The sequence below is a fragment of the Adiantum capillus-veneris genome, chromosome 8 (genome assembly GCF_014529385.1).
Source record: "Adiantum capillus-veneris isolate H3 chromosome 8, ASM1452938v2, whole genome shotgun sequence".
Lineage (NCBI taxonomy): Eukaryota > Viridiplantae > Streptophyta > Polypodiopsida > Polypodiales > Pteridaceae > Adiantum > Adiantum capillus-veneris.
In genome coordinates this window covers 22,781,066-22,806,039 of record NC_140938.1, presented here as the reverse complement: position 1 = coordinate 22,806,039, position 24,974 = coordinate 22,781,066, and the positions used below count along the sequence as shown (strand labels likewise).

Sequence of the window (24,974 nt, the reverse complement as noted above, 5' to 3'; positions counted from 1 at the left end):
TGTAAATTAGTGAAGGTTTTATAGATGTTGATGCTCCGCCATAGCAGAAGGGACCCGAATTATGCCAAGCATTCATGTAATCGAGGTCGCCATTAAAGATCCTGTTTCAAGGGATTTCTCTCCGGTTGAGAAATGCAAGTGTCGAGTCACAAGCGCTCCTGCAAACCCACTATATGCATGCAGAGGGTAACGTGCACCCAGGCTAATAAAAGAGAAGTATTGCAGAGGGTTACTCAGAGTACACGCAATACAGGTGTAAGGCATTTTTTTAGGGTAATTAAAAGATAAAGACAAGCTTTGAACAATATAAAAAGAGGATACCAAAAAATAAAATCTTTTATGAGCATCAATATTATTGTGGCAGTAGATAGTATGAAATTTCCAGGCTGCTTTCGCTAGGTCGATAAGCGGCACTTAAAATTCCGAAAGAGGTATAGCCTCTAACTCTGGATGGACACAAACGAAAAAGTACTCATACAACCGACATATGAAACGAGAGAGAGAGAGAGAGAGAGAGAGAGAGAGAGAGAGAGAGAGAGAGAGAGAGAGAGAGAGAGAGAGAGAGAATCTTTGCTTTGGGAGCCCACGACTAACAGTATTATCAGGAATGACTAGTAGTATTAGTGACTACATCTGGAGAGAGGCACTATCAAGCATGCCATCTTTCTCCAACAGCTGCCCCCGCCTAGCGCTCACTTCACATCTGGTTAAAGCAGCCCTCAAGCTTCCTTAAAACAAATGAAATTTAAAGAATACTCATTAACCACAAAAACTATGAAGCGTGAGAGAGAAAAACAGAACTTGAGCTTTGAAAGCCCATGACTAGCAGTATTATTAGGAATTCTCTCAAACATGTGAATCTTTGACGTAGGGCCATATGCCTTCAAGGTGCAAGTTGAAGTGATTACATTTGGAGAGATGCCTTGCTTTTGGAACTGGTGAAAACATCCCGAAGCTTCCCTACCACAGCCATGTTGGATGATGGCATAACACACTTTGAATGATCAGGTTTTAAAGAGGATAAGCATTAAGAATTATTTTTTTCTGAGGGCACCTGCATTTGGAATACACATCGATCGAAGCACCACAACACGCATGACATATATTTTCGATAGCCCCAAACTAGTTATCTCATTGTGGGTTCTCTTGTCCATGTCCAAATTTCAAAACATGGAGAAAGGCCTTTCCTTTCCATTCAGTTGAAATTGCTCAAAACTTCCTTGCTACAACCATGTTAGGAGTATCCTGCAAACAATGTGTTCCAAGTGATGATATTCTAAAGAGGATGCCCACAAAGAACTATTTATGCTTTCAGATGGCACTACATTTAGCCTAGATATCAACCAAAGCACCGCCAAACACATGTTTCCATAACAACTTGCGAGTAGCAATCTCACTTGCAAATTCTCTCACCCATGTGAATGTTTCGCGTTAGGCCATATGCCTTTAAGGTGCAAGCAGAAGTGATTTCATCTGCAGAGATGCATGCTTTACTTTTGCAACTCATGAAAATAGATCATAAATTCCTTGAAATAGCCATGTTGGGCATATTTTGAAGAGGATGCCCATCAAGAACTTATGTGCTTTTTGTGAGGGCACCACATTCTGCATACATGTCGAGCAACTTTCGCTACATTAGTCCACTAGCAATGTTTTTGTGAATTCTCTCACTCATTCACATGTATTGCATAAGGCCACATGCCTTCACAATGCAAGCATATGTGATAGAATTTAAAGAGAGGCCTTCCATTCACATCCGGTGAGAACATCATAGAGCTTCCTTGCCACATCCATGGGCATACCTTACAATCAATGTGCTCCAAGAGAAGACATTTTGGACACAACACCCATCAAGAACTTTGTAACATGTTCCCAAAGACGATAGTTTGGACACAAATCTCATGAAGAACTTTCATGCTCTCATGAAAGCACCAGATTTGACGTACATATTGACCAAAGCACTGCCAAGCACAACAACTTTCTCTTGAAAAAGGCCACATGCCTTCAATGCACAAGCATAGTCGATTGCATCTAGAGAGAGGCCTTCCATGCGCATATGGAGAAAATAGCACATAGATTTCTTGCCATAGCCATGTTGCATACCTTTCAATGCTCCAAGAGAAGTGCTTATCAAGAACTTTGTAACATGTTCCAAGAGATGACAATTTGGACACAATTCTCATTACAAAAAATTCATGATCCCGTGAAAGCACCACATTTGAGGTACATATCGACCAAAGCATTGCTAAGCACAACATCTTTTGAAACAATCCATCACCCATGCCAACATCTTGCATAAGGCCACATGCCTTGATGCTCTCACATTTCGCATACACACTCACCAATATGCACCTTTCTGAAGTAACCTGCTATTGTGGAGCTAATTTTTTTTTCCTATTGAGTTAGTGCGAATGCTTCTTCTGAGCAGAGGCTTTTAGCCTGGTCAGGAACGAAAAACTCATGCCTTCACAATGCAAGCGTAGGTGATAGCATTTGAAGAGAGGCCTTCCATTCGCATCCCCGGTGAAACAATCACAAATCTTTCTTGCCACAACCATGGGCATACCTTGCAATCAACGTGATCCAAGAGAAGACAATTCGAACACAAAGCTCATCAAGAACTTCGTAACATGTTCCAAGAGACGATAGTTTGGACACAAAGCTCATGAAGACTTTCATGCTCTCATGAAAGCACCAGATTTGACGTACATGTTGACCAAAGCACAACTAAGCACAACAACTTTCTTAAACAACTCCTCACCCATGTCAACGTCTTGAATAAGGCCACATGCTTTCAAGTCACAAGCATAGTTGATTGCATCTAGATGCAAAGGCCTTCCCTTCGCATTTGGTGAAAACTGCACAAAGATTCCTTGCCACAACCATGTTGGGCATACCTTGTAATGCTCCAAGAGAAGTCAATTCAGACACAAAACTCATGAAGAACCTTGCAACATGTTCCAAGAGATGATGGTTTGGACACAATGCTCATCAACAACTTTTCATGTTCTCCTCGAAGTACCATATTTGAGGTATATCGACAAAAGCAATGCCAAGTACAACATCTTTGTGAAACAACCCATCACCCATGCCAACATCTTGCATAAGGCCACATGCCTTCAAGGCACAAGCATAGGCAATTGTGTTTCCTTCCCTTCGCATCTAGTGAAAACAAGAGATTTTTACTTGCCACAACCATGTTGGGCATGTCCTGCAATCAAATTGTAATGACATTCGACAAGAAAGTCTGATGCTTTCACATTTGGCATACACACTCACCAATATGCGTCTTTCTGAAGTAACCCACTATTATGGGGCTAAATTTGTTTCCTACTGAGTTGGTATGGATGCTTCTTTTGAGTAGAGGCTTTTAGTCCAGTCACGAACACAGAACTCGCTGCTTTTGACCACTCATCATGCTGTTCCTGTCTATGCTTGACTTGTGTAGCAAGCCCCACACACACACACACACACACACACACACACATTTATATATATATATATATATATATATATATATATATATATATATATATATATATATATATATATATATATATATATATATATAGAGAGAGAGAGAGAGAGAGAGAGAGAACTGTTGCACACTACTAGTGATGGTCACCCGAAAAGCTGCAAAATCGCGATTCACTCTATTTATTTCTGGGACAGGAAGCTGCCTTATTTATTGGGTTGCTTTTTTAAGCTCATAAATCAACGAATCAACGCATGCCAATGCAACAGAAGGAGGAGCCATATTTTTGAACGTTGATGTTATGCTAGTGAAAGATTACGATTTTGAAGGGCTTGTCCCCTTCATAATCGTGAATCATAACCAACTCTATGAGAAGCTCTAGTTGATCCTGGAGGCTAAAACGTGCATGTCGGTCACTGAGTGCTAGCTCAGTTGATAGAGCAAGAGCCTCTTGCCCCCAAGGTCTTGGGTTCATACCCCCTTGACAGTCTATACGATGGGTTCGCCTGCTCCACCTCATAAAATTCATGCGTGAGTTGTAATGTAATTTCAACTTGTAGGTCTCTCTCGAAAAGAAGAAGAAAAAGAAAGAAAAAGTACATGCCTTGCAGCTTGTTACTCTGTTAGCGTAGTGAGCATTTCGCAATCCCTGGCCTGTCATTAGCCCACGTGGCTCCAACGCTTAAAAGCTCTGAAAAAAACTACGCCGTCAAAAGCCCAGCGTTAAAAAACTCCAGGCCTTCGCAATACTGTGGGATGGCGCCACTGCCAAGAGCATGTCATGCTTATTGCTCTGGAACGCCAACGCCAGCAACCACCTCAGCGGGACAGTCCGCCATCCCCACCGTCTTCTGTTGAGGTATATTCTAGTGAAGCATTGCAATCTGGATGTATAGGTCATCACCAAGTACCAATCATATGGATGCGCGGTCCAAAACCGTAGTCCGTCGACACATGAAGATCACTCTAGTATTATCATGTAGTTCTCTAATGTCTCAAGGTACGACAATGCAGAGAAAATGTGGTCATGTGCCCTCCTTGGAATCACTTGTGCCTACTATACGGGATTATGCATTCAAAACAATGTCACTGAGAAACATTCAAGTGAATGAGGACTTCTTTCTCAAGTATCCATGGGATGTCTGTACAGGTAGAGAAAAGCACATTTTCTTTTTTTTAAAGTGGACTTGGAAGTTTTCTAACTTCATTAAATGTGGGTTCGTCTTTCTCTCATCATATGATGTAGCAAATGATCACACATACTTGTTGGTAGTATGTTGCAAGTACACGAGTAAAGGGAAAAGAGTGATGCTTACCAAGGATGACTATCATTGGAAGCAACAAGGGCCACCGGTGGTGAAAAAGAACAGTGACTATACCTTAGTGTATTTCACGTACAAAAAATGGAAAGGGAAGCAAATTGATATCGCTAAGCATCATGATGGGTGCACATATTTTATGGAAGCATGCACCGTAGACAGTGTCAAAGGTTACGTGCTCGTAAAACTTCGCAAGAGAACCATCACCCATGATAAACAAGTCAAAGGAAAACCTGCCACCACTGATGGCGAACAATCTGTTGTTGAGGTCACCAATGCGTGTTCGCAAAATACTATGTTATTAAACGGCGATGAGGTGGCTATTGATAGTCTCATGTGGAATCTTTCGGCTCTTGAGGAGCTTCGTGTCCTGAGTGCGGACTCTTGAAATGTGTTGATTGCATGATTTGCTCCACAAGGGCAGGGTCAACAAGCTCTATTTTGTTTTCAGCAGATGCGAAGCAAGGGCCTCTCTCTAGATGCAATCACGTACGCATGCATGAAGGCATGTAGCTCTACGCAAGAAGCTCATATGGGCACAAAAAGTGCTTGAGGAGCTTCCTTTCCAGAATGTCGCCTCTTGAAATGCATTGATTACGGGATGTGCACAACAAGAACATGGCTATTGAAAGAAGATGTCATGCTTGGGATTGTCTTGGTCGATATGTATGCCAAATGTGGTGTGCTTGAGAGAGCACAAAAAGTGCTAGAGCAGTTTTCTATCGAGAATGTCGCCCCTTGGAATGCATTGATTGAGGGATGTGCGCAACAAGAGCAAAGAAAGCTCTAGGTTGGTTTTAGTGGATGCAAAGCAAGTATATCTCTCCAAATTCATTCAAGGCATATGGCTCTACGCAAGTGCTCGAGGAGCTTCATGTCGTGAGTGTGGACTCTTGGAATGCATTGATTGCATGGTTTGCTCCACAAGGACATGGCCAGAAAGCTCTATTTTGTTTTTAGCAGATGCGGAGCAAGGGGTTCTCTCCAGATGCAATCATGTACGCATGCATGAAGCCATGTAGCTCTACGCAAGAAGCTTGTATGGGCACAAAAATTCACAATTATATTGTTAGTCAGAGGCTGCTGAATGCATATGCTTGCACCTTGAAGGCCATTGACCTTTTGCAACGCCGTTGACATGGGTGAGAGAATTAATGAGCCCATACCTGGTCCGATGCTCTTGGGGAAGCGTATCATGCTCTAGGTTGCTTTCAACGGATGCAAAGCAAGTGTATCTCTTCGAATTCAGCATCCTATACTTGCGTCTTGAAGGCATGTGGCTCTATGCAAGAGCTCAAGGAGCTTCCTTTTTGGAGTGTGGGCTCTTGGAATGCTTCGCATCTGGCCTGTCTCCAGATGCAATCACCTAGGCATGCATCTTGAGGCATGTGGCTCTATGCAAGAAAAGTCATGCTTGCGACTGTCTTGGTGAATATGTATGCCAAATGTGGTGAGCTTGAGAGAGCACAAAAAGTGCTTAAGGAGCTTTCTGTCCGGAATGTCGCCTCCTCGAATGCACTGATTGCGGGATGTGCGCAACAAGAGCAGGGACAGAAAACTCTATGTTGTTTTTAGCAGATGCAAAGAAAGTATATCTCTCCTAATTCAATCAAGGCATGTGGCTCTATGCAAGTGCTCGAGGAGCTTCGTGTCCTGAGTGTGGACTCTTACAATGTGCTAATTGGATGATTTGCTCCACAAGGGCACGGCCAGCAAGCTCTATTCTATTTTCAGCAGATGCGGAGTGAGGGCCTCTCTCCATATGCAATCACGTACGCATGCATGAAGGCATGTAGCTCTACTGAAGAAGCTATTATGGGCACAAAAAGTGCTTGAGCAGCTTCCTGTCCGGAATGTCGCCTCTTGAACTGCATTGATCGCGGAATGTGCACAACAAGAACATGGCTGTTGAAAAGGAGATGCCATGCATGGGACTGTCTTGATCAATATGTATGCCAAATGTGGTGTGCTTGAGAGAGCACAAAAAGTGCTAGAGCAGTTTTCTGTCCGGAATGTCTGCCCCTTGGAATGCACTGATTGCGAGATGTGCGCAACAAGAGCAGGGCAAGAAAGCTGTAGGTTGTTTTAAGCGGATGCAAAGAAAGTATATCTCTCCAAATTCATTCAAGGCATCTAGCTTTGCGCAAGTGCTCGAGGAGCTTCGTGTCTTGAGTGTTGACTCTTACAATGTGTTGATTGCATGATTTGCTCCACAAGGGCAGGGCCAGCAAGCTCTATTTTGTTTTCAACAGATGCGAAGCGAGGGCCTCTCTCCAGATGCAATCACGTATACATGCATGAAGGCATGTAGCTCCACGCAAGAAGCTGATATGGGCAGAAAAAGTGCTTGAGGAGTTTCGTTTCTGGAATGTCGCCTCTTCAAATGGATTGATTACAGGTTGTGCAAAATAGGAACTTGGCTATTGAAAGAAGATGCCATGCTTGGGATTGTCTTGGTCGATATGTATGCCAAACGTAGTGTGCTTGAGAGAGCACAAAAAGTGCTAGAACAGTTTTCTTTCCGGGCTGTCGCCCCTTGGAATGCACTAATTGCGGGATGTGTGCAACAAGAGCCCGCACGGCAAGAAAGCTCTAGGTTGTTTTTAGCGGATGCAAAGCAAGTATATCTCTCCAAATTTAGTCAAGGCATGTGGCTCTACGCAAGTGTTCGAGGAGCTTCATGTTCTGAGTATGGACTCTTGGAATGCATTAATCGAATGATTTGCTCCACAAGGGCAGGGCCAACAAGCTCTATTCTGTTTTTAGTAGGCGCAAAGCAAGGGCCTCTCTCCAGATGCAATCATGTATGCATGCATAAAGGCATGTTCGGAATGTTGCCTCTTGAAATGCATTATTGATTACGGGATGTACACAACAAGAACATGGCTGTTGAAAGAAGATGCCATGCTTGGGACTGTCTTTGTCGATATGTATGCCAATTGTGGTGTGCTTGAGAGAGCACAAAAAGTGCTAGAGAAGTTTTTTGTCCAGAATGTTGCCCCTTGGAATGCACTGATTACGGGATGTGCGCAACAAGAGCAGGGCAAGAAAGATGCAAAGCAAGTATATCTCTCCAAATTCAGTCACCTATACTTTCATCTTCAAGGCATGTGGCTCTACGCAAGTGCTGGAGGAGCTTCATGTCATGAGTGTGGACTCTTGGAATGCGTTGATTGCATGATTTGCTCCACAATGCTAGGGCCAGAAAGCTCTATTTTGTTTTTAGCAGATGCGAAGTAAGGGCCTCTCTCCAGATGCAATCATGTATGTATGCATGAAGCCATGTAGCTCCACAAGCTTGTATTGGCACAAAAATTCACAATTATATTGTTTCTCACCAACCGAAGTCTCTTAGAGTGCTTTTATATCCAGTTATGTCAAGCAAGGACAGGTGAGGAAGCTCTGAAATTAATTTCAAAGATGCAATATGACATGGGAATATTCTTCATGATCATTTTGCCCGAAATGTTGCTTGTTGAATGCATTAAATGATGGGAATGGCGTCTCTTTCAATGCATTGGTAGCGGGATACACACCGCAGAAGCAAGCGCAGAAAACTCTAGGCTATTTTCATCTTTCTATCTGTAGTATGGACTCCTTGAATGCACTCACTGTGGGATATGCGCAACAAGAGCAAGGCCAATGACCGATACAGGAAAGAAGTTGTGCTTGGCTTTGCCTGGGACTATGTGTACGTCACATATGGTGCTCTTTAGAATGCACGAAAAGCGCCCAAGGAGCTTCTTGTGCGGAACGCCGCCACAAGATCGCAGGAAGGGTCTCTATCCAGATGCAATCAACTACGCCTACATAGGAATCTGGAAGGCATGCGGGTCAACAGATGCAATCACATACACAACCATAGATATTAGAATTCATGATATGATCGCTAGTCAACGTTTGTTGGGAGTACGATTTCATGCTTAGTGGTGGTTTGATCGATATGTATACAAAATGTGGTGTTCTCACAATAGCACAAAAAATCTTCTTAAAGGGTATTCTCCCAGGGATGTCGTCTCTTGCAGCGGGTTAAGGGCAAGAGATGCCCAACATCGTTGATGCAAGGAAGTCCATTGGCGATAGACATTCAATCGTGCGGTGAGTAAGCATTATCATTTTCTGATTTTTGACATGAGAATGCAGTTAATGAACACATTGAAAATTGCACGCTGCCGTGGGAATGGCACGTTCCCTCGTATTATAAAAATTGGGGAGGACTGTGCAAACTCCCCCATGCAAAGAGACTTGCATGTTTTTTTTTGTTTAAAACATAAAATCGGAACAACAAACAATCTAATAACATTGACATTTTGTATGATCATGAACATTGAGCTTGACAAAACTCTTAACACTCCTTGTGATTTTTGGCGAGGTACCCTTCTGAAGCACTATGATCGATAACCAATTTATACGGAGGTACACCACTAAACCACGACGATCGGTATCTCAAACACTCTCAAGTAAAAAAATCTAACACTCTTTCATGAAATCTCTCTCTCTCCCTCCCCCTCTCTCTCTCTCTCTCTCTCTCTCTCTCTCTCTCTCTCTAGTTTCCAATATTTTGTTCGATCTCAACATAGCTAACGAAGCACTCTAGTTCCAGTTTCCGCCACGTGGCCGCGCAGATAGACTGTATTCTTCTCGCCGCTGCGAAAGGAAGTGTGGAGAGAATGGCTGCGCACCTGTGTGCACAAGTAAGCGCCCCGACAATGTGCGTGCGTGCGTGCGTGCGTATGTGTGTAGAGAGAGAGAGAGAGAGAGAGAGAGAGAGAGAGAGAGAGAGAGAGAGAACAGTTTTATGTGTGGTGTGCGCGTAGACTTGCGGATTGCCCTTTGCCAGTTTTAATGCCTCTCTAAAGCGAAGTGAAAGTTCTGTTTTCATGCGTGGATCAGTAGCAAGCCACTGCTTTTGGAGACGGGCCTCAATTACTTCAGGCAAGAGTCCTTCTCCTGTACTTAATGGCATTGCCCTCTCTTTCGTTTTAATGAACGTGTCTGGTATCACCCTTTTTGAATGTTCTTAGAATGCTAATGTAGCTTCCTAGACAGGCACCCTCCCAGTTAGTGAGATTTCCATTCGAAGATTATCTTCTGTCTCAAATAAAAGTAGCGCAACTGTTGTTTCCTCGTGCAAACATGCAAAGATTATTTTATTATGTGTCTGGAGAATCATATGTGCAAGCCAAGCCTTAAATGATATGATTTTCTGTATAACCCTGCTCTTGATGAGAGAGTAACTAAATAGTCTGGCTTCTCCTTATGCTATGATTCTCCACTTCTTTCGTTAGACAGAACTGGGTGGTTTTCTGCCATTGGATTGAGATGGCCATTTCTACGCACTACCATAAAAGAAAATTCTCTCCCATTTGTTTCCTAGGACCGGGCATTTTCCCGAACATTTTCTCATGTGGAAAAAGCAAGAGAGACCTTTTTATTTGAGAGGAATGCATTGCATAAAGTGGCTCATATCGAACCGCTTAATTCTCTCTAAAAGCAAGGCACATACTTGTAGCTTGGGATCAAAAGACACTCACTGACAAGATGACTCAACCAAGACCAAGCAAATCCTAACTTGATCAGTGTTGCAAGAAACGATATATAGTTTCCTATTCAAAGTGGCTCCTGTCACCAATAGCATTTGGGACAAGGCTTAAGTGTCTTGAAGAATTTAATTTGCAAACTGGAAATGATGTGGCAGCTGGCGAATCAAAGTAGGGCTTAAAAGTAGGGAAAAGGGAGCAAAAAGCCAAGGCACCCACTTTCCAACCCCCAAAACTACACACCCTCCCTTACATGTAGATACATAATACATAATATTCAAGGAAGAAAAGGCACCCACTTTCCAAGTCTACACCCTCCATCACCCTTAGGTACAACAAATGCAAACATGTAGATCACGCGTGCACTGGAGACTATCAACAGGAGTGCATCTTGTGTATGAGCCTGTGTAAGCTTTAGCCCCATTGGTTGTAGTGGACATTGGACACCCCCCCGTCATTTGGAGGGGTGGCCTTAACATCCATGTTATGAGGCACTATTTGATTGCATTATAATCGGTCATGAGTGATTCATTAGTGTCAATATATTAGAGGGCTTACACCTCTATTATGGACAAAATGTCCTTGAGTACCTTGGGGGACGTGTGAGTCTCTGCCCCTACACGCGCGCTCTCTCCATTTCAATTGTGATCAACATTTTCTCTATCCTTTCTTTTGAATAAGAAGTGTGGGAAATTGGTTATTTGTTTCCTTGAGTAAGAGGACTCGAGTCTATCACTAAATGATGATGATGTGGCGCAACGGCATTTGAGGAGCGGAGACCCGATGGTAGTAGAACAGAGAATCGGAAAACGCACCTCAAAACATGCTGCCATCCGTGGGGATTTGTCCAATCCATCTGGATTGTTGGCACGGCTGTTGATGACATGGCAGCTTGGTTAGTGTTGACATGGCAGTTTATGTTGGGGTGCTTTCTGGTGCTAGTTATTTTAACAACAGCAGTTGTTATGTACTTTTGTGGGGATTTGTACAATTCACATGGATTGTTGGCGTTGTCGTTGATGCCATGGCAGCTTGGGTATGGCAGATTATGTTCGGGTGCTTTCTGGTGCTAGTTATTTTAACAACAGCAGTTATTATGTACTCTTAGGCATAATTGTATATAGTAGATGATTTTTAACGACTTAGTCGAGGCCACGTGCTCATAGGCAACAGGTGAGGGTGCGAGTAGCACTCAGATTATACGAGAGGGCTCACATGAACAGTTATAACCCGGACAATTCATCAACATAAAAATCAATATCGCAAGGAGCACCTGTTAAGGAGAAAATCTCTCTAAGTGGGGAACTCAACTTCATTGTGTTTTGACTAAAGCGTTCTGTTTCAGTTCAATTTGCTGTTACTCTATTATTAGTTGTGGAATTGTTGCATTGTTTTAACGCCTTGTTAAGTGACTCGCTGGTTTCAGTGGTGTCAGAGCACCAGTTGACTTTTCTCTTAGAAAGAGCCCGCCAATCCAGATTTACAGCAAACAACCATGGAAGCGACACCTCCTAACCATCAAGAAGAATAGGAGTATGAGGATGTGGAAGAGGAAGTAGAAGAAGAGGCTGAGGGTGAACAAAGAGCAGGATGAAGCTGGTATTGATGACGGCTGAGCAGGGAAGCTCGAGACACAGCATGCTCTGCTTGACATGGAGAAGGCATGGGAAAACGAAGTCAACAGCCTCATGGAGCATCCTCTTGCCTATTCCAAAGATCCACGCTACGCAGAGTGAGTTCTTCATGTGTCTTCTGAGGGGTTCCCGAGGGTGTTTGGGTGGATGTGGCCAAGGTCGAGGCTATTCACAACTCGCAACCTTTAAAGAAAGCGTGTAAAATGAGGAGCTTCTTAGGGATCCAGTGTAACAGGGAACGAGTGGAACGTAGCCCAAACATTAGCAAGGAACGTTTGTTTCCAAAGCTCAGTGTGCGATATTATGGTCCTTTTCAGATTTTAGAAAAGATCAGCAATGTAGCTTACAGGTTGAAGCTACCAGATGGCTGGAAAATACTTAATGCTTTCATGTCAGCCTTCTAAGGCCCTTTGTTGGTGATGCGAGAGAATGTGCTTGGTGAGGAATAGCCCGAAGTGGAAGAATTGGATGAGATTCTTGTTCTTGAACAGATATTGACACTATGGTTTAAATTCCTAGTTCCCACCAACTTATAAAGTTGTAAGTGACTTGTCGAGTGGCCCAAATTCCATTTGGCACACACAGGCTTCCATATTCATCAGAATTCAGTGCTAATTGGCCCGACCAGTCCAAGAATGACCGCCCGGTGTGAGAAACCCATTCGACTGCAGTCGTTTCACACTTGCCATGTAGTGTCCACTTGCACCTTTTCAAGGGTTCCGAGGAAAACTAGTAAAAATAAAATAAATAAAAATATGTAGTACATATTTAAAGAAGGCAACAGGAAAAATACACCTCCTGATGACACACCCCACCCTTGAAATACTGCAAGCGACCTCGCTTACATGCCAATAATACATGCTGATATCTCCCGACATCACATATATTCTATGATGGGAATCCAAGATATACATGCTTCCGAAAATGTAGCGTTGGATGATTACACAATCCCACCAACTTGGCTACCACACATATATAAAGCATAGAAGTCTTCAGGTGTACTCTGAAGCACAAACATCTCTAGCCACATTCTGTATGCTTAACTACTCCTTTGAGCATCATGAACCATGCCCTTTTACTCCATAAGGCGACATCAAGTCATTGTGGGGTCCATCTGAAAGGCTTTAAGATATAGTTGCAATAGTAGAGGTGAATCAACCAATTCAGACTCTTCCATCCATTTAGCATCCAAAGATAGATATTTCTTGAACTTCACCAAATAGCGTCTTTCAACCTTTCCTCTAACCTTCCTTGTACCGGGGAACGCCCCTACCAGGGCTTGGAACGGCGTTCCGATCGGCTGCAGATGCCCGGAACGACAGGGCGTTCCGGCAGACTAGGCATCACCGTAACGGCAGGGCCGGAACGTCTCGGACGTCCCGGAACGGTAGCAATGGTAAGAAAGCATAAAGGGGTAGATTTTGTGTGTGTGTGTGTGTTTCCTTATAAATTGCTCCCCCCTCACCCCTTTCCTTCACAAATGCAACAAGCCTCAAGGCTCTCTCCCCTTCCTTGCTCTCAAGCTCTACCCTCGCGCTCGGGCCTCAAGCTCTCAAGCTCTATCCTGAAGCTCTCTCTCTTGGGCTTGCCCTCAACTTTCAAGGCTTCAAGCTCTCTCTCCCTTGGTCTCAAGAAGTGAAGCCTCTCTCAAGCTCTCTATCTCAAGCATGCAGAGTGTCTGTTGTGAATGTACTATGACACGCATCACCACACAATGCAATCAAGCCATAATAAGGTGGAATGGTTTTCAAATGATGTTTTTTGTGAGTATTAGAGTCAAAGGACTCTAATACTACTTGTATTCAAACACACAACGCTAAAAATTGCATTATTTGGGTGTTTTTTATGCCTCCTGTTCCGCGCTGTTCTCGTTCCAGACCCCTTGCCGTTCCCCCGTTCCGCGGGAAGGCTCGTCGCCTTTCCGCGTTCCGCGTTCCGGGTAACTATGATTTAAACTAAAGGGGCAAATTGGACACATGGCAGTAGGAGAGCAACCTACAGGTCAACTGTCACAAGACGGGCACCACGTGTCCATAGAAAAGAACAGAGTGAACAGACTTTTAGCACTTCAATAACAACTGAACTGAGAGAGAGAGATGACACGCGACATGGAGTGGCGGAATTCCACCCCAGAGAGTATTGGCCCCAAACCTTGGCGCCCCTTTCGGTATTTCTTTATATTGCATCAACACAGTACAAGCCGATACTCTAGACTCTGCACCTTCTCCACGAAGCATGCCAGAGAATGAGCCCTTAGCACATATTTAAAGGCCCTTGGCCTATGAAAAGCAGTTTAAATGAAAAGCCTTCAAACTCAAAAGCTTTTGGTCCAAAAGCAATGCCAAAAAGTTGCCAGCGTAAATCACGGAAATCCGTACAACTGCCACGTCAACATTGTTAGCGCGTTCTGCGAAAATCTATCACGTCAGCACTGTCAGCGCAAAATCCGGAGCGTTCGTACAACTGCAACACACACACACACACACACACACACAAAAAGAGAGAGAGAGAGAGAGAGAGAGAGAGAGAGAGAGAGAGAGAGAGAGAGAGAGAGAGAGAGAGAGAGAGAGAGAGAGAGAGAGAGAGAGAGAGAGAGAGAGAGAGAGAGAGAGAGAGAGAGAGAGAGAGAGAAGATCGACACAATTCTGGGGACCAGAAGATGGGCTAGTCCCCCCCATAATAGTATCTTTATTACTGAGGAGAAGTCTATACAAGCACTTGAACCGAACGTATTACCATGTTCGTTCTAGAATAAGACTTGATGGTTCCTGGAAGCCTCGGCTTCCTATTCCTAGGGCAAATTCCTATTCCAAGGAACTTCCGTTCCTTTTTCCAAATCCTCAAGAATCAAGGTTCTCGCCTTTGGATTTCACCTTCCAGACTCAGGGCATGGCATCCCTGCAACTCTTTTCCGACTCTGTTCTAGAGTCCTCTTCTTGCAGAATAACTCTGCTTTCCCGGACATGAAGTCCTTCCCTTGGGAATTTCAACTTCCGGATCACATCTTGAGAGTCTACGACTCTTGGATCCGTGGATCTACTTCCCAAACCCAGGTACGAAACCCATGGGCTGATCTAGCTCTAATTTCTTAGAGCGCCCTGCAAAGGCTCATGCCTTCCTCTGCTCCTACTCCCTCACTAAGAGGAAGTACACCTGCAAATAAATACTTGGAGATCATAACATGAAATACATTACCTTCAAAATCTCGACGCTCAAAATGCAACTCGGTTCTCGAAAAGCAATTCTCTGGAAGAGATCTCTACATAGAAACTCCTCTCTTCCAATCCTACACACAAAAGAGGTGTGTTCTCGGGTTCCTTCTCATAAATCAGCCCCGTCTACGATGTTTATGGGCTGAAAAAAGAGAAAAACAGCAGCTTGTCGCGATGGAAACACGCTCCGTAGGCACTTCTTCGCGAGGGACCTCGCGCACTGGGTCCTGGCGACATCTGGTACACTTGGGGCAGCCATGGGCATCACTGGCAACGTCTTCTTTGCGGATGAAATCTGCAGCAACATCTTGCAAGAACTGATCTTCTTCCCTAAGTGAGGGCATGTGATGCTTTTATAGCTCCTTGCCACGGCACGAATAGCTAAGCGCAGGCTGCTCGCGTAGAGATTGCGGCCGTTTTCTTTTTTTGGTTTTTCGTTGTTTTGCCAGAAAAAGAGAGAGAGAAAACGCTCGCTGATTTGTTGCCTTATTTAAATAGTCTGAATCTGCCCAAAAACTCATTAAAACCTTATAAGTTAAAAACAATGCTTTCACAGCACTTCCCAGGTGTCCCTTTGCAATGCAAACATAGACTTCCTCGCGGGAAAGCATTTGCTTTCCCGAAAAGCAATCCCGCTTTCTCAAAAAGCATCTGTTTTTCCTCAAAGTTTTCTCTGAACCCATCTTCATTCAAGTGCTTGCTTTTCCTTGTGCACAATTCTAACACAGTTTGGAATTTCCTCTCGACTATGGATATCCCCTTTTAGATGCACCCGTCAACCACCTTGTGACGCATCAGGAATACCCATCACCTAGTCACTTGCTACCGAACTTACGGTACAATCTCTTTCGCGATGCTGTATGTCACCCATCCTATGACGCATCAGAGATGTCCGTTCCCGGATGGTCGGATACTACTTCCCGATGCTCCTTGTCACCTATCCGATGTGACGCATTAAAAGTACCCGTTCCTGGTGGCCTCACAGATATTCCCGTTCTCAGTGCTTCCGTCATTACTTTGAATGACGTACTAGGAATACTCTGTACTCGGATGTCTCCAGTGAGAAAAAACCTCTCACTTTAAAATTCCAATAACTCATTTAGAATTATTTCTCCTTGGTGTTCCAAGCGAGAAAACCCTCTCACTTAATTAATTCAATAATTCATTTAGAATTATTTTTCTGTCAGATAAAGCCAACTTAGCATCACAAAGAAGCGCTCACCTTATGCAAGGTGGATTCTTCACATGTTGTATACATGTAAGTGCTGGGTTTGGACGAAGACTATCGTTGGGCCTTGATCAAAGATAAAGCCCCGACTGACATTGAGGACGCTGTGGCAAAGGCCAGAACGTTCCATTTGATAATGGAGTGAATTATGAGAAGAAAAGAAGTTAAGATCACCAATCTGCAAGGTGGATTCTTGGCATGTTGTGTAAATGTATCTGTTGGGTTTGCACGAAGACTATAGTCGGGCCTTGATCAAAGATAAAGCCCCGACTGACATTGAGGACGCTGTGGCAAAGGCTAGAACGTTCCATTTGATAATGGAGCGAATTATGAGAAGAAAAGAAGTTCAAATCACCAATCCAGCGAGGGCACTTGCGGCCTGGGTTCCAGTGAGGTCCAAATCACCGTCGAGGCGTTCTCAGGAGAAGAAGAAAGCCAGGAATGCTGCTATTGCTGATGCAGTGAAGAAGGGGGCTTACTTCGGGTGTGGCAAGATGAGCCACCAAATCAAAGACTACCCCAAGAAGAAGTCCAAGAAACCGCAGGGACACCCTTTGGTTCAGATTCCCGAGATCGCAGGTAACTCTTATGTTATTCAAGTTGAAATCCATCATCTGGCGCATAGTTCATGCACTAATTGTACTTTTAGCACCAAAGTGTTTGATAACTCCCGGGAAGATCAATGGTCACGACCGTCGTGACCGTACTCTTTGATAATGGAAGCTCACACAATTTTGTGGATGCAAAATTGATGTAGAAACTGCGCTTGCAGAATGACCACGAGTATCGCGTGAAGATGGCTCGTGGCAAGGATACGGATGTATGGAATCAAATGGTTCCTGACTTTGACGCTCGAGCTAGCTGATTACAATGAGACCTTGGATTTTCACATCATTGGACAAAATAGATGTTATTTTAGGAATTCCATGGTTTTATGATAAACAAGACACATTGTATATAGACTATGTACATCACACTCTTGTTTTTGTTAAACAAGACATGCCTCATGTATTTGTTCACTTTGTAGTCAGATTTTTGTAAATAATGGTTTTGCAATACCACTTGTTATTGCTTTCGAAATGTTACAAAGTCTTTTGATGTTGACTTTTATCAATGTGTACCATTTGCTTGGTTTGATTCATTAGTGCTTGATATTTCTGTCACTGAATTTCGTAAAACTGTTTTATGTTCTGTTCAACTTCGGGATTTCGCCAAATCCAACCTTATCCGAGAAATCATGACGGATGTTTTCCCTAATGATCTACCTTCTAGTTTGCCGCCTTCGAGAGGAGTAGATCATGCCATTGAGTTGGTGGTTGGTAGTTAGTCTTTTTCAAAGCAACCCTATTAGTTTAGTAAAATCGAAGAGGACGAGATTCAACGACAATTGAAAGATTATTTCGACAAGGGTTTTGTTCGGCCAAGTAAATCCTTGTGGGGAGCGCCTGTGTTAGTTTCTATAACACCATGGGTTTTTGCGTGGATTACAAGGCGTTGAATAAGCTCATTGTCAAGAATAAGTATCCACTCCCACGTATGGACGATCTGATAGATCGACTCCATGGAGCATTGTATTTTACAAAGATAGACCTGCGATTAGGCTATCATGAGATACAAATCAAACCGGAGGATGTTCCTAAAATGGGTTTCCATATGCATTATGGTTGGTATGGATTTTTCGTCTTGCCTTTTGGTTTGACCGACGCTCTTGCTACGTTATCTTGATTTACACCCGGAGTTTGTCTGAGCATTTGGCACATATACATGTTGTTCTCGAGGTACTGAGAACTGAGAAGCTTTATGCTAAGGCTTCTAAGTGCGAATTCTTTGAGAAAGAGCTTCTGTAGTTGGGTCATATTATTACTCGTGATGAAATTTGCGTCGACTCTGAAAAGCTGGATAAAGTACGAAATTGGCCCATTCTGAAGAATGTGCGCCAAGTTAAGTCCTTTCTAGGCTTTACAGGATTCTTTTGCAAATTCATCGAGGTTACACAACTTTTAAAAGGAGCGGTGAAAGGACCGAAGACTTTGGGTCCTCATTGTGAAGGTAATCCCCCTATTGTCTGGAATGAGCGTTCTGACGAGAGCTTTTGGACACTAAAGCACTTGGTGATTACTGCGCCGATATTGCATATAGTGGATCCTAGCAAGCCTTTTGTAGTTGAAACGTATGCTACTGAGTATGCGATTGGTGCAGTGCTGTACTAGGATGGACGTTCTGTTGCGTTTGAAAGTAAGAAACTTTCTGACACTGAGATGCGCTATCCAATGTATGAAAAAGAGCTTCATGCCATGGTTTAGGCTTTGAGGAAATGACATCACTATTTGTATGGCTCTTCTTTTGTTGCATGGATAAACCATCACTCTGTGCGTTGTGTCTGTGATCAAGGTGATCTCAGAGGCCGGGAGACCAGATGGGTTGAGCTTATGCAGGAGTTTGACCTTGAGATCCGTTCAGAAAAGGATCCAGTAATCAAGTTTCTGATGCATTCAACCAGATTCCTGAGGTTAATGCCTTGTCTATTGCTGAAATCTTGACGGATCTCTCTCTGTCTCTGTCTCTCTCTCTCTCTCTCTCTCTCTCTCTCTCTCTTTTTAACCCTTTTTTAACTATCGTTTTTTAATTTTAACTCTATCGTGCTGCCCCCCCCTCTCTCTCTCTCTCTCTCTCTCTCTCTCTCTCAGGGCCGTGCGAGGGCCGTACGCACACACGCTCTCTCTGCAAGCTCTTCTACGAGTAGAAGGACTTCCTCACCGTAATACCCTACCCCACATTTGTGGCTCGGGTTCGATGGATCCGCCTACCGAAGGGGAAGGGCCGGGTGTAGATAGCTACACCACCCCCAAAAAAACAACAGCTACATTTAAACGGAGAAACAGAGATACTGTACTATCACCAGGATCCTTACGAGTGGGGAAAACCTCCAGGATACATGATGAGCTAATGATGGAGAAGGTCCAGGTGATGCTCAAATCAGAGCTAAACTATATGAGGGATGACATCAGGAAGGAAATGCATGCGAACGCTGAGAGCTACAGGAACTCCTTTTATGGAGACATGATGAGAGAACTAAGGAGAGAGATCCGGGGGATACAGAACGAGGAGATTCAGAGCTTGAAAACGGAATTACGAAACCTAATCAAGGCCGAAGTAAATGTAACAGAATGCGTTATGCAAAAGAAAATCGATGAGGCAGTAGCAAGTTTTGAAGCATGGAGAACAAATATGGAAAAGCAAATGGGGGAAAAAGATGCAATAATTGAGGAGCTAAAAGGAGAACTTGCGGCTTGCAAATCTGTAACTAAGGAGAAGGGAGACGACCAACCTTCGGTGCTAAAGGAGCTCGAGGACATGAAGGATCAGATGAAAGCTCTACGGGAAGGAGATGAACAGAAATCGAAAACGGCATCTTCATGGGCGGAACGTCTTTGTAAGACACAAGAAAAGGTTGATGAAGCAGAGAAATGGATTGAGGATGCGAAGAAAGGGAAGGCCCAGATGCCCAATACCACACCTACCTCCACTATTATTAATATGACCATTGAGGAAAAGCAGGAAAGGAAGAATCGGGCTCTACATGTGCGGGTCACAGGGGTCAAAGACAAAGAGAATGTAGATGAAGAAGTGAAGGAACTGCTACAACGCATGGGCATCACAGAGCCCACTCACACAAGTGCATGGAGAGTGGGCAAGAAAGGAATCGATGTGAAGGGAAACGTAAAGGATAGGGCACTTATTCTCCGCTTCTCGAATATAGAAATAAGGAAAGAATTTCTAAAGAAGAGGCCAACTCTTAAGAAAACCGGTATTTTCTTGGGAGATGACCTTACATTGGCACAAGTGGCACACATGCAAGAGTTGATGCCAGAGATTAGGGCAGCAAGAGAAAAGGGGAAAATCGCCTTTTATAGAGGAGGGAAAGTAGTGGTTCTGGAAAAGCGCTCAGCATGACGGTGCGAGACCTATGGGGCGACGCTCCGGATAGCGGCGTGGAATTGTAATGGATCGTATAGGCTAGATGTAGTTGCCTTTGAAGACAGCTTTAGGGACAGAGACATAGTTTTCTACTCAGAGACACACCAGATACCGGGACAGCGTATGCCACATGTGAAGGGTTATCTATGGGAAACAGTTGGTCGACCAGACAAAAGATCTCTACGGGGTAGCCGGGGTTCAGGAGGAGTAGCAGTCTTATTTAAAGAAGAGCTGAAACCACTACTAAGATCATCAGGAAAGATGAACAAGCAAGGTATATGTGGGTGAGAATGAGAGCCAAGACAGATAGATTTCTATATATCGCTATATGCTACTTCCCTCCAAGTACATCAGTCTACTCCTCACCTAAAGGACAGTCCCCTTTCTCCATATTGAGTAATGACATATGGGAGTTTTCTAGAGATGGAGACATCGTTCTCTTAGGAGACTTTAATGCTAGAACGGCCAACTCTCAAGCAGTATTCTATGATACCTCTGAGGAAATGCTCAGAGAAGTGGATTTATCACAGAGGGGGCTTACTAGAAACTCACAGGATAAAGAACACACTGAATATGGTAGACATCTCATGGAGATGGCAACTACACATGGTTTAGCCATACTTAATGGTCTAGAGAATTTCCCTTTATCTGGGGGATTCACATGCTTCCCGCACAGGCATGGGGCCAGCACAGTGGATTATGTCATGACTTCACCAAGCTTTCTTTCTAGTATCGAGGACTTTAAGGTGGGACCTAGACCAGCTGGAATTGCAGTGGATCATGCTCTCTTGACCTTATCAATCTCCTTCCAATACAATGCCTCTCAAGTACCAAGGAAGAAGACACACACAAGATATACTTTCACACCAGAGACTGATTCAGTCTATGTGGCAAAGATCTATAATAGGATGTGGGCAGCCAAGCCAGTATATACTGTAGAGGAGATTACTTCTCAGTTAACAGAGATACTACATGGAGCAGCACAAGAGGCATACCCACATACTCAACCTGATCCAAAGAGAGGATCTGGGACATGCCTCCGAACAGTTGGTATGACGAGGAATGCAGAGAGACGAGAACCCAGGTACAAAAAGAGCTTACACTTGGGATCATCACATATAAGCAGTCTCGGATTGCTCTTCGGCGTATAGTACGTCGCAAGAAAAGGGCATTTTTAGCCAAACTGGAGAAGGATTTATATCAGCTTTTCTTGAGTCAGGACTCACATGAGGTCTGGCGCTTATTTCACGAGCACTCACCGCCTCCGACGATTACTTCTCCTGAGATTTGGGGTCAATATGTAACATCATTATATATGGTATATGGACAGCCTCCACTACCAGATCCGCTAGAGCCATGCCCTGCTACTAGTACTTTCTTTACTACGGAAATGGTGGAAAAAGCCATTGATAAGATGAAGACAAGAAGAGCATATGATCATGAGGGTCTAGTAGCAGAACATTTGATTCATGGAGGACAGCGGACTGTCGGTGAATTTGGGTAAAACCAAAGTTATGGTGTTTAACACCACACCGCAGTGGGTTAGGAGATCAACACCTACATTTGCATATGGCCAGGATACAGTAGAGTACACAGATGCATACACATACCTTGGTGTGGTATTTGTAGGACCGAAGTTTACTCTTAAGAAAGCAGTAGAGGCTAGATTGTCCAGAGCCTCTGCGGCCTTGGGAGGGTTGGAGAGGATGTGTTCACAAGTGCAATTTCAGGAACCACGAACAAAACTTTGGCTCTTTGATACTCTGGTGGCTTTGGCTATGCTCTATGGGGTCCAGATTTGGGGACCATCTGTGGATCAGGATAATTGGAAGCCAATGGAGAGACCTTTGGTATCTATGATTTCCCGAATGATTAGAGCTAAGGCCTCCGTACCACACGTGATTATCCGAGCAGAACTAGCTGCCCCTCCGATAGAAATTGAAGCTCTTACCAGATCAGTGTCCTTTATACATGGTTTGTGGGATACAAATAATTGCCGCTATACTAGATTGGCCCTCGAATCCTCTCGACAGTTAGCAATGAAAGGGGATACATCATGCTGGTATGCGCAACTGTCTTCGTGGTTTCAGAGACACGGGTTCAGTATGGAAAGATTACCCCCCTACCAATACTCTCTTGAGGCTCCATCACTGGCAATTATACGAACGGAGATTAATAAAATCATTTGTCAGGATCTTATACAGTTGGATACTAAGAGGACATGGGTAGACCCTACACAAGAATTGGGCACGAAGATGGCCGACTACAAAGAAAACTTCCTACAGCTATCTGAAGATGGATTTGTGACTCGCCCGAGCTACATGGATACCCACCTGTCTCATCGTTTGAGATGTGCTATTGGTCAGATTCGTACATCCTCACACCAGCTGGAAATTGAATTTGGCAGATTTAGTGGAATCCCACCTGAGAGTAGAATTTGCAAGTTATGTGGAATGGAGCCGGAGACAGAATTACACTACATATGCCATTGCACCGTATACTATGAGATACGTGGGCGTTTCCATTGCCTATTTAAAGAAGGCTTTGGACCTTTAGATAAAGTCATGCAATACCAAGATCAAAGATGCTTAGGCTTGTACCTACTGGAAATACATCGGCACAGGGATAATCTAATGAGAAGACAAAGAGCACTACAGCCTCAGAGGCAGATCACAGATTTCTTCGGATTGAGAGAAGCAGGAGGGGAAGGAGAAGCAAGAGACCAGCAACCAGCACAAAGGAGTACCCACATCCATACCAAAGGCACCCTCATTGACAGGGCGATTGATCTTAGGAAATCGAGACGACCACGACCGAGATGCAGAAGCACACTTCACCAGAGGAGACTACAACAAAGGATTAGAAGCATTCTAGCCAGACACCCAAAATGCTCTTAAGAAGTTTATTCAATACTTTGTATTTAGTTTTTCACATTTATTTTCACACTTTCACACTTTTCACACTTAGTACTTTAGTACTAAGGTACCCAGACTTTGTAATAGATTCACCACTTTTGTATCAGTTTGGTCTCATAGGTCATTCTGGCCTTTTTGAAGACGTTAATATAACATTTCATTTCATTTCATTTCATTTCTCCGTGCGAGGGCTATGTCGTTCTCATAGCTATTTTGGCAGTGAGTAGTCTCACACACAATAGTCATAGCCCAGCTATTAAAGAAATATCTGCCAGAGGGACCTATTTGGGGGCCAACAAGCTGACTCTACCTTTTAAGTCCTGACTCTGAAAGTGATCTCAAATGTGAGTTTTCAGCTCTTTTCCAGTTTTGCTAAGTCTATTCACGTGATATTCTAGCTGGCACATGGTGTCAACTCGTTACGGGAGCTGATTAGTAGCCTCGTCCTTTGGTTTGTACGGTGTCACCAGGAGGGGTATTTTTCCTGTTGCCTTCTTTAAATATGTATTACATATTTTTATTTATTTTATTTTGGTTTGTTTTCCTCGAAACCCTTGAAAAGGTGCAAGTGGACATTGCATGGGGTGTGAAACGGCTGTAGCCAAACGGGTTTCTCACATCGGGTGTCACGGACTTGGGCACCCCAAGTCGGAAATCTGGCACGACACACGAGAGAATCACTTAAAATAATTTACAACTTTTTCACAATTTAAAGTAGAGCTGACAGGGCCTAGCGAGATATTGGCCTCAAAATGTGGCGCCCCTTTCGGTATTTATTTTTATATTAATGCTTGAGAAACCCAAGGGACCTTTGCTCTTAGACTGTGCGTCCATATGCTCTGCAGAGTGAGGCCCCAAGGGTCTTATCTATTGTTACAAGGGATGCCCCAAAAGCATTCAGTTCAAAAGCAATAAACTCAAAAGCATTTGATCTCCAAAAACTGTCCCAAAAGCAGCTAGCACAAATGGCGGAAATCCGTACAGCCTGCCATGTGGCATGTCAGCGCAAAATGCGGAGGGCATGCCATGGCGATTCACGGAATGCTGTACTGTTGTCCACGTCATCTGCTCCCTCCGCGGGAGGTCATGCCATGTCATCAGGAATCTAGGTCGGTCAATCGGTGATTGGTCGGGCTAGTTAGCATTGAATTCTCAGGTGTATGGCAGCATGTGCACACCTAACTGGAATTTGGGCCACGCAGCAAGTCACTGACAACTTTATAAGTTGGGAGGGGTTAGGAAACTAGACCATAAGGGGTATAATGGACACGTGTCAGCAGGAGAGCAACCAACTAACCACCCAGGAAACACAGGGTCTGCTTGGGGGCGCCCAAATTGAGAGAGGGGGCTGGTTTGGAATTTTTTTGAGTGGATTTTCAGGTTCACAGCTTTGATAGAGAGCTTGCCTTCTCACTTGTATCATGTAGCGTGATGATTTTGCTCTCTCCCCCCCTTACACATATGGTAATGCCCCACTAAATGGGCTCCTCAAATGACTGTACAGTCTTCTGGGTGGATTTTATGCGCGCTTCCCAAGGCAAGAGCATTCTGAACAGGAATCGGATTTGCTAATTGCTAATTCTCCACATGAGATACTCTTAGACGTGTTTACTCTGCTCAAAACGATCCAAAACTGAGATTTTCAGCTTGCTGTGTTTATTTACAGGTTTAGG

The 24,974-nt window shown here is 43.9% G+C and overlaps 2 protein-coding genes across 2 annotated transcripts in view; both read left to right on the top strand.

Moving 5' to 3' along the window:
* The first annotated feature begins 4,207 nt into the window (after nucleotides 1-4,207).
* On the top strand, nucleotides 4,208-5,182 carry LOC147451800 (uncharacterized). The gene is made up of 3 exons (XM_086519174.1): nucleotides 4,208-4,334; nucleotides 4,490-4,625; nucleotides 4,722-5,182. Exons 1-3 carry the CDS (start codon nucleotides 4,257-4,259, stop codon nucleotides 5,180-5,182), a joined length of 675 nt encoding a protein of 224 aa, XP_086375300.1. The 5' UTR covers nucleotides 4,208-4,256.
* A 4,171-nt stretch (nucleotides 5,183-9,353) lies between these two features.
* LOC147451799 (putative protein phosphatase 2C 45) overlaps nucleotides 9,354-24,974 on the top strand; it is a 51,275-nt gene continuing 35,654 nt past the window's right edge. Inside the window, exons 1-2 of the mRNA XM_086517667.1 lie at nucleotides 9,354-9,488; nucleotides 9,612-9,729. Of these exons, the coding sequence (XP_086373793.1) occupies nucleotides 9,465-9,488; nucleotides 9,612-9,729 (142 nt within the window). The 5' untranslated portion in view covers nucleotides 9,354-9,464. The remainder of the gene's footprint in view (nucleotides 9,489-9,611; nucleotides 9,730-24,974) is intronic.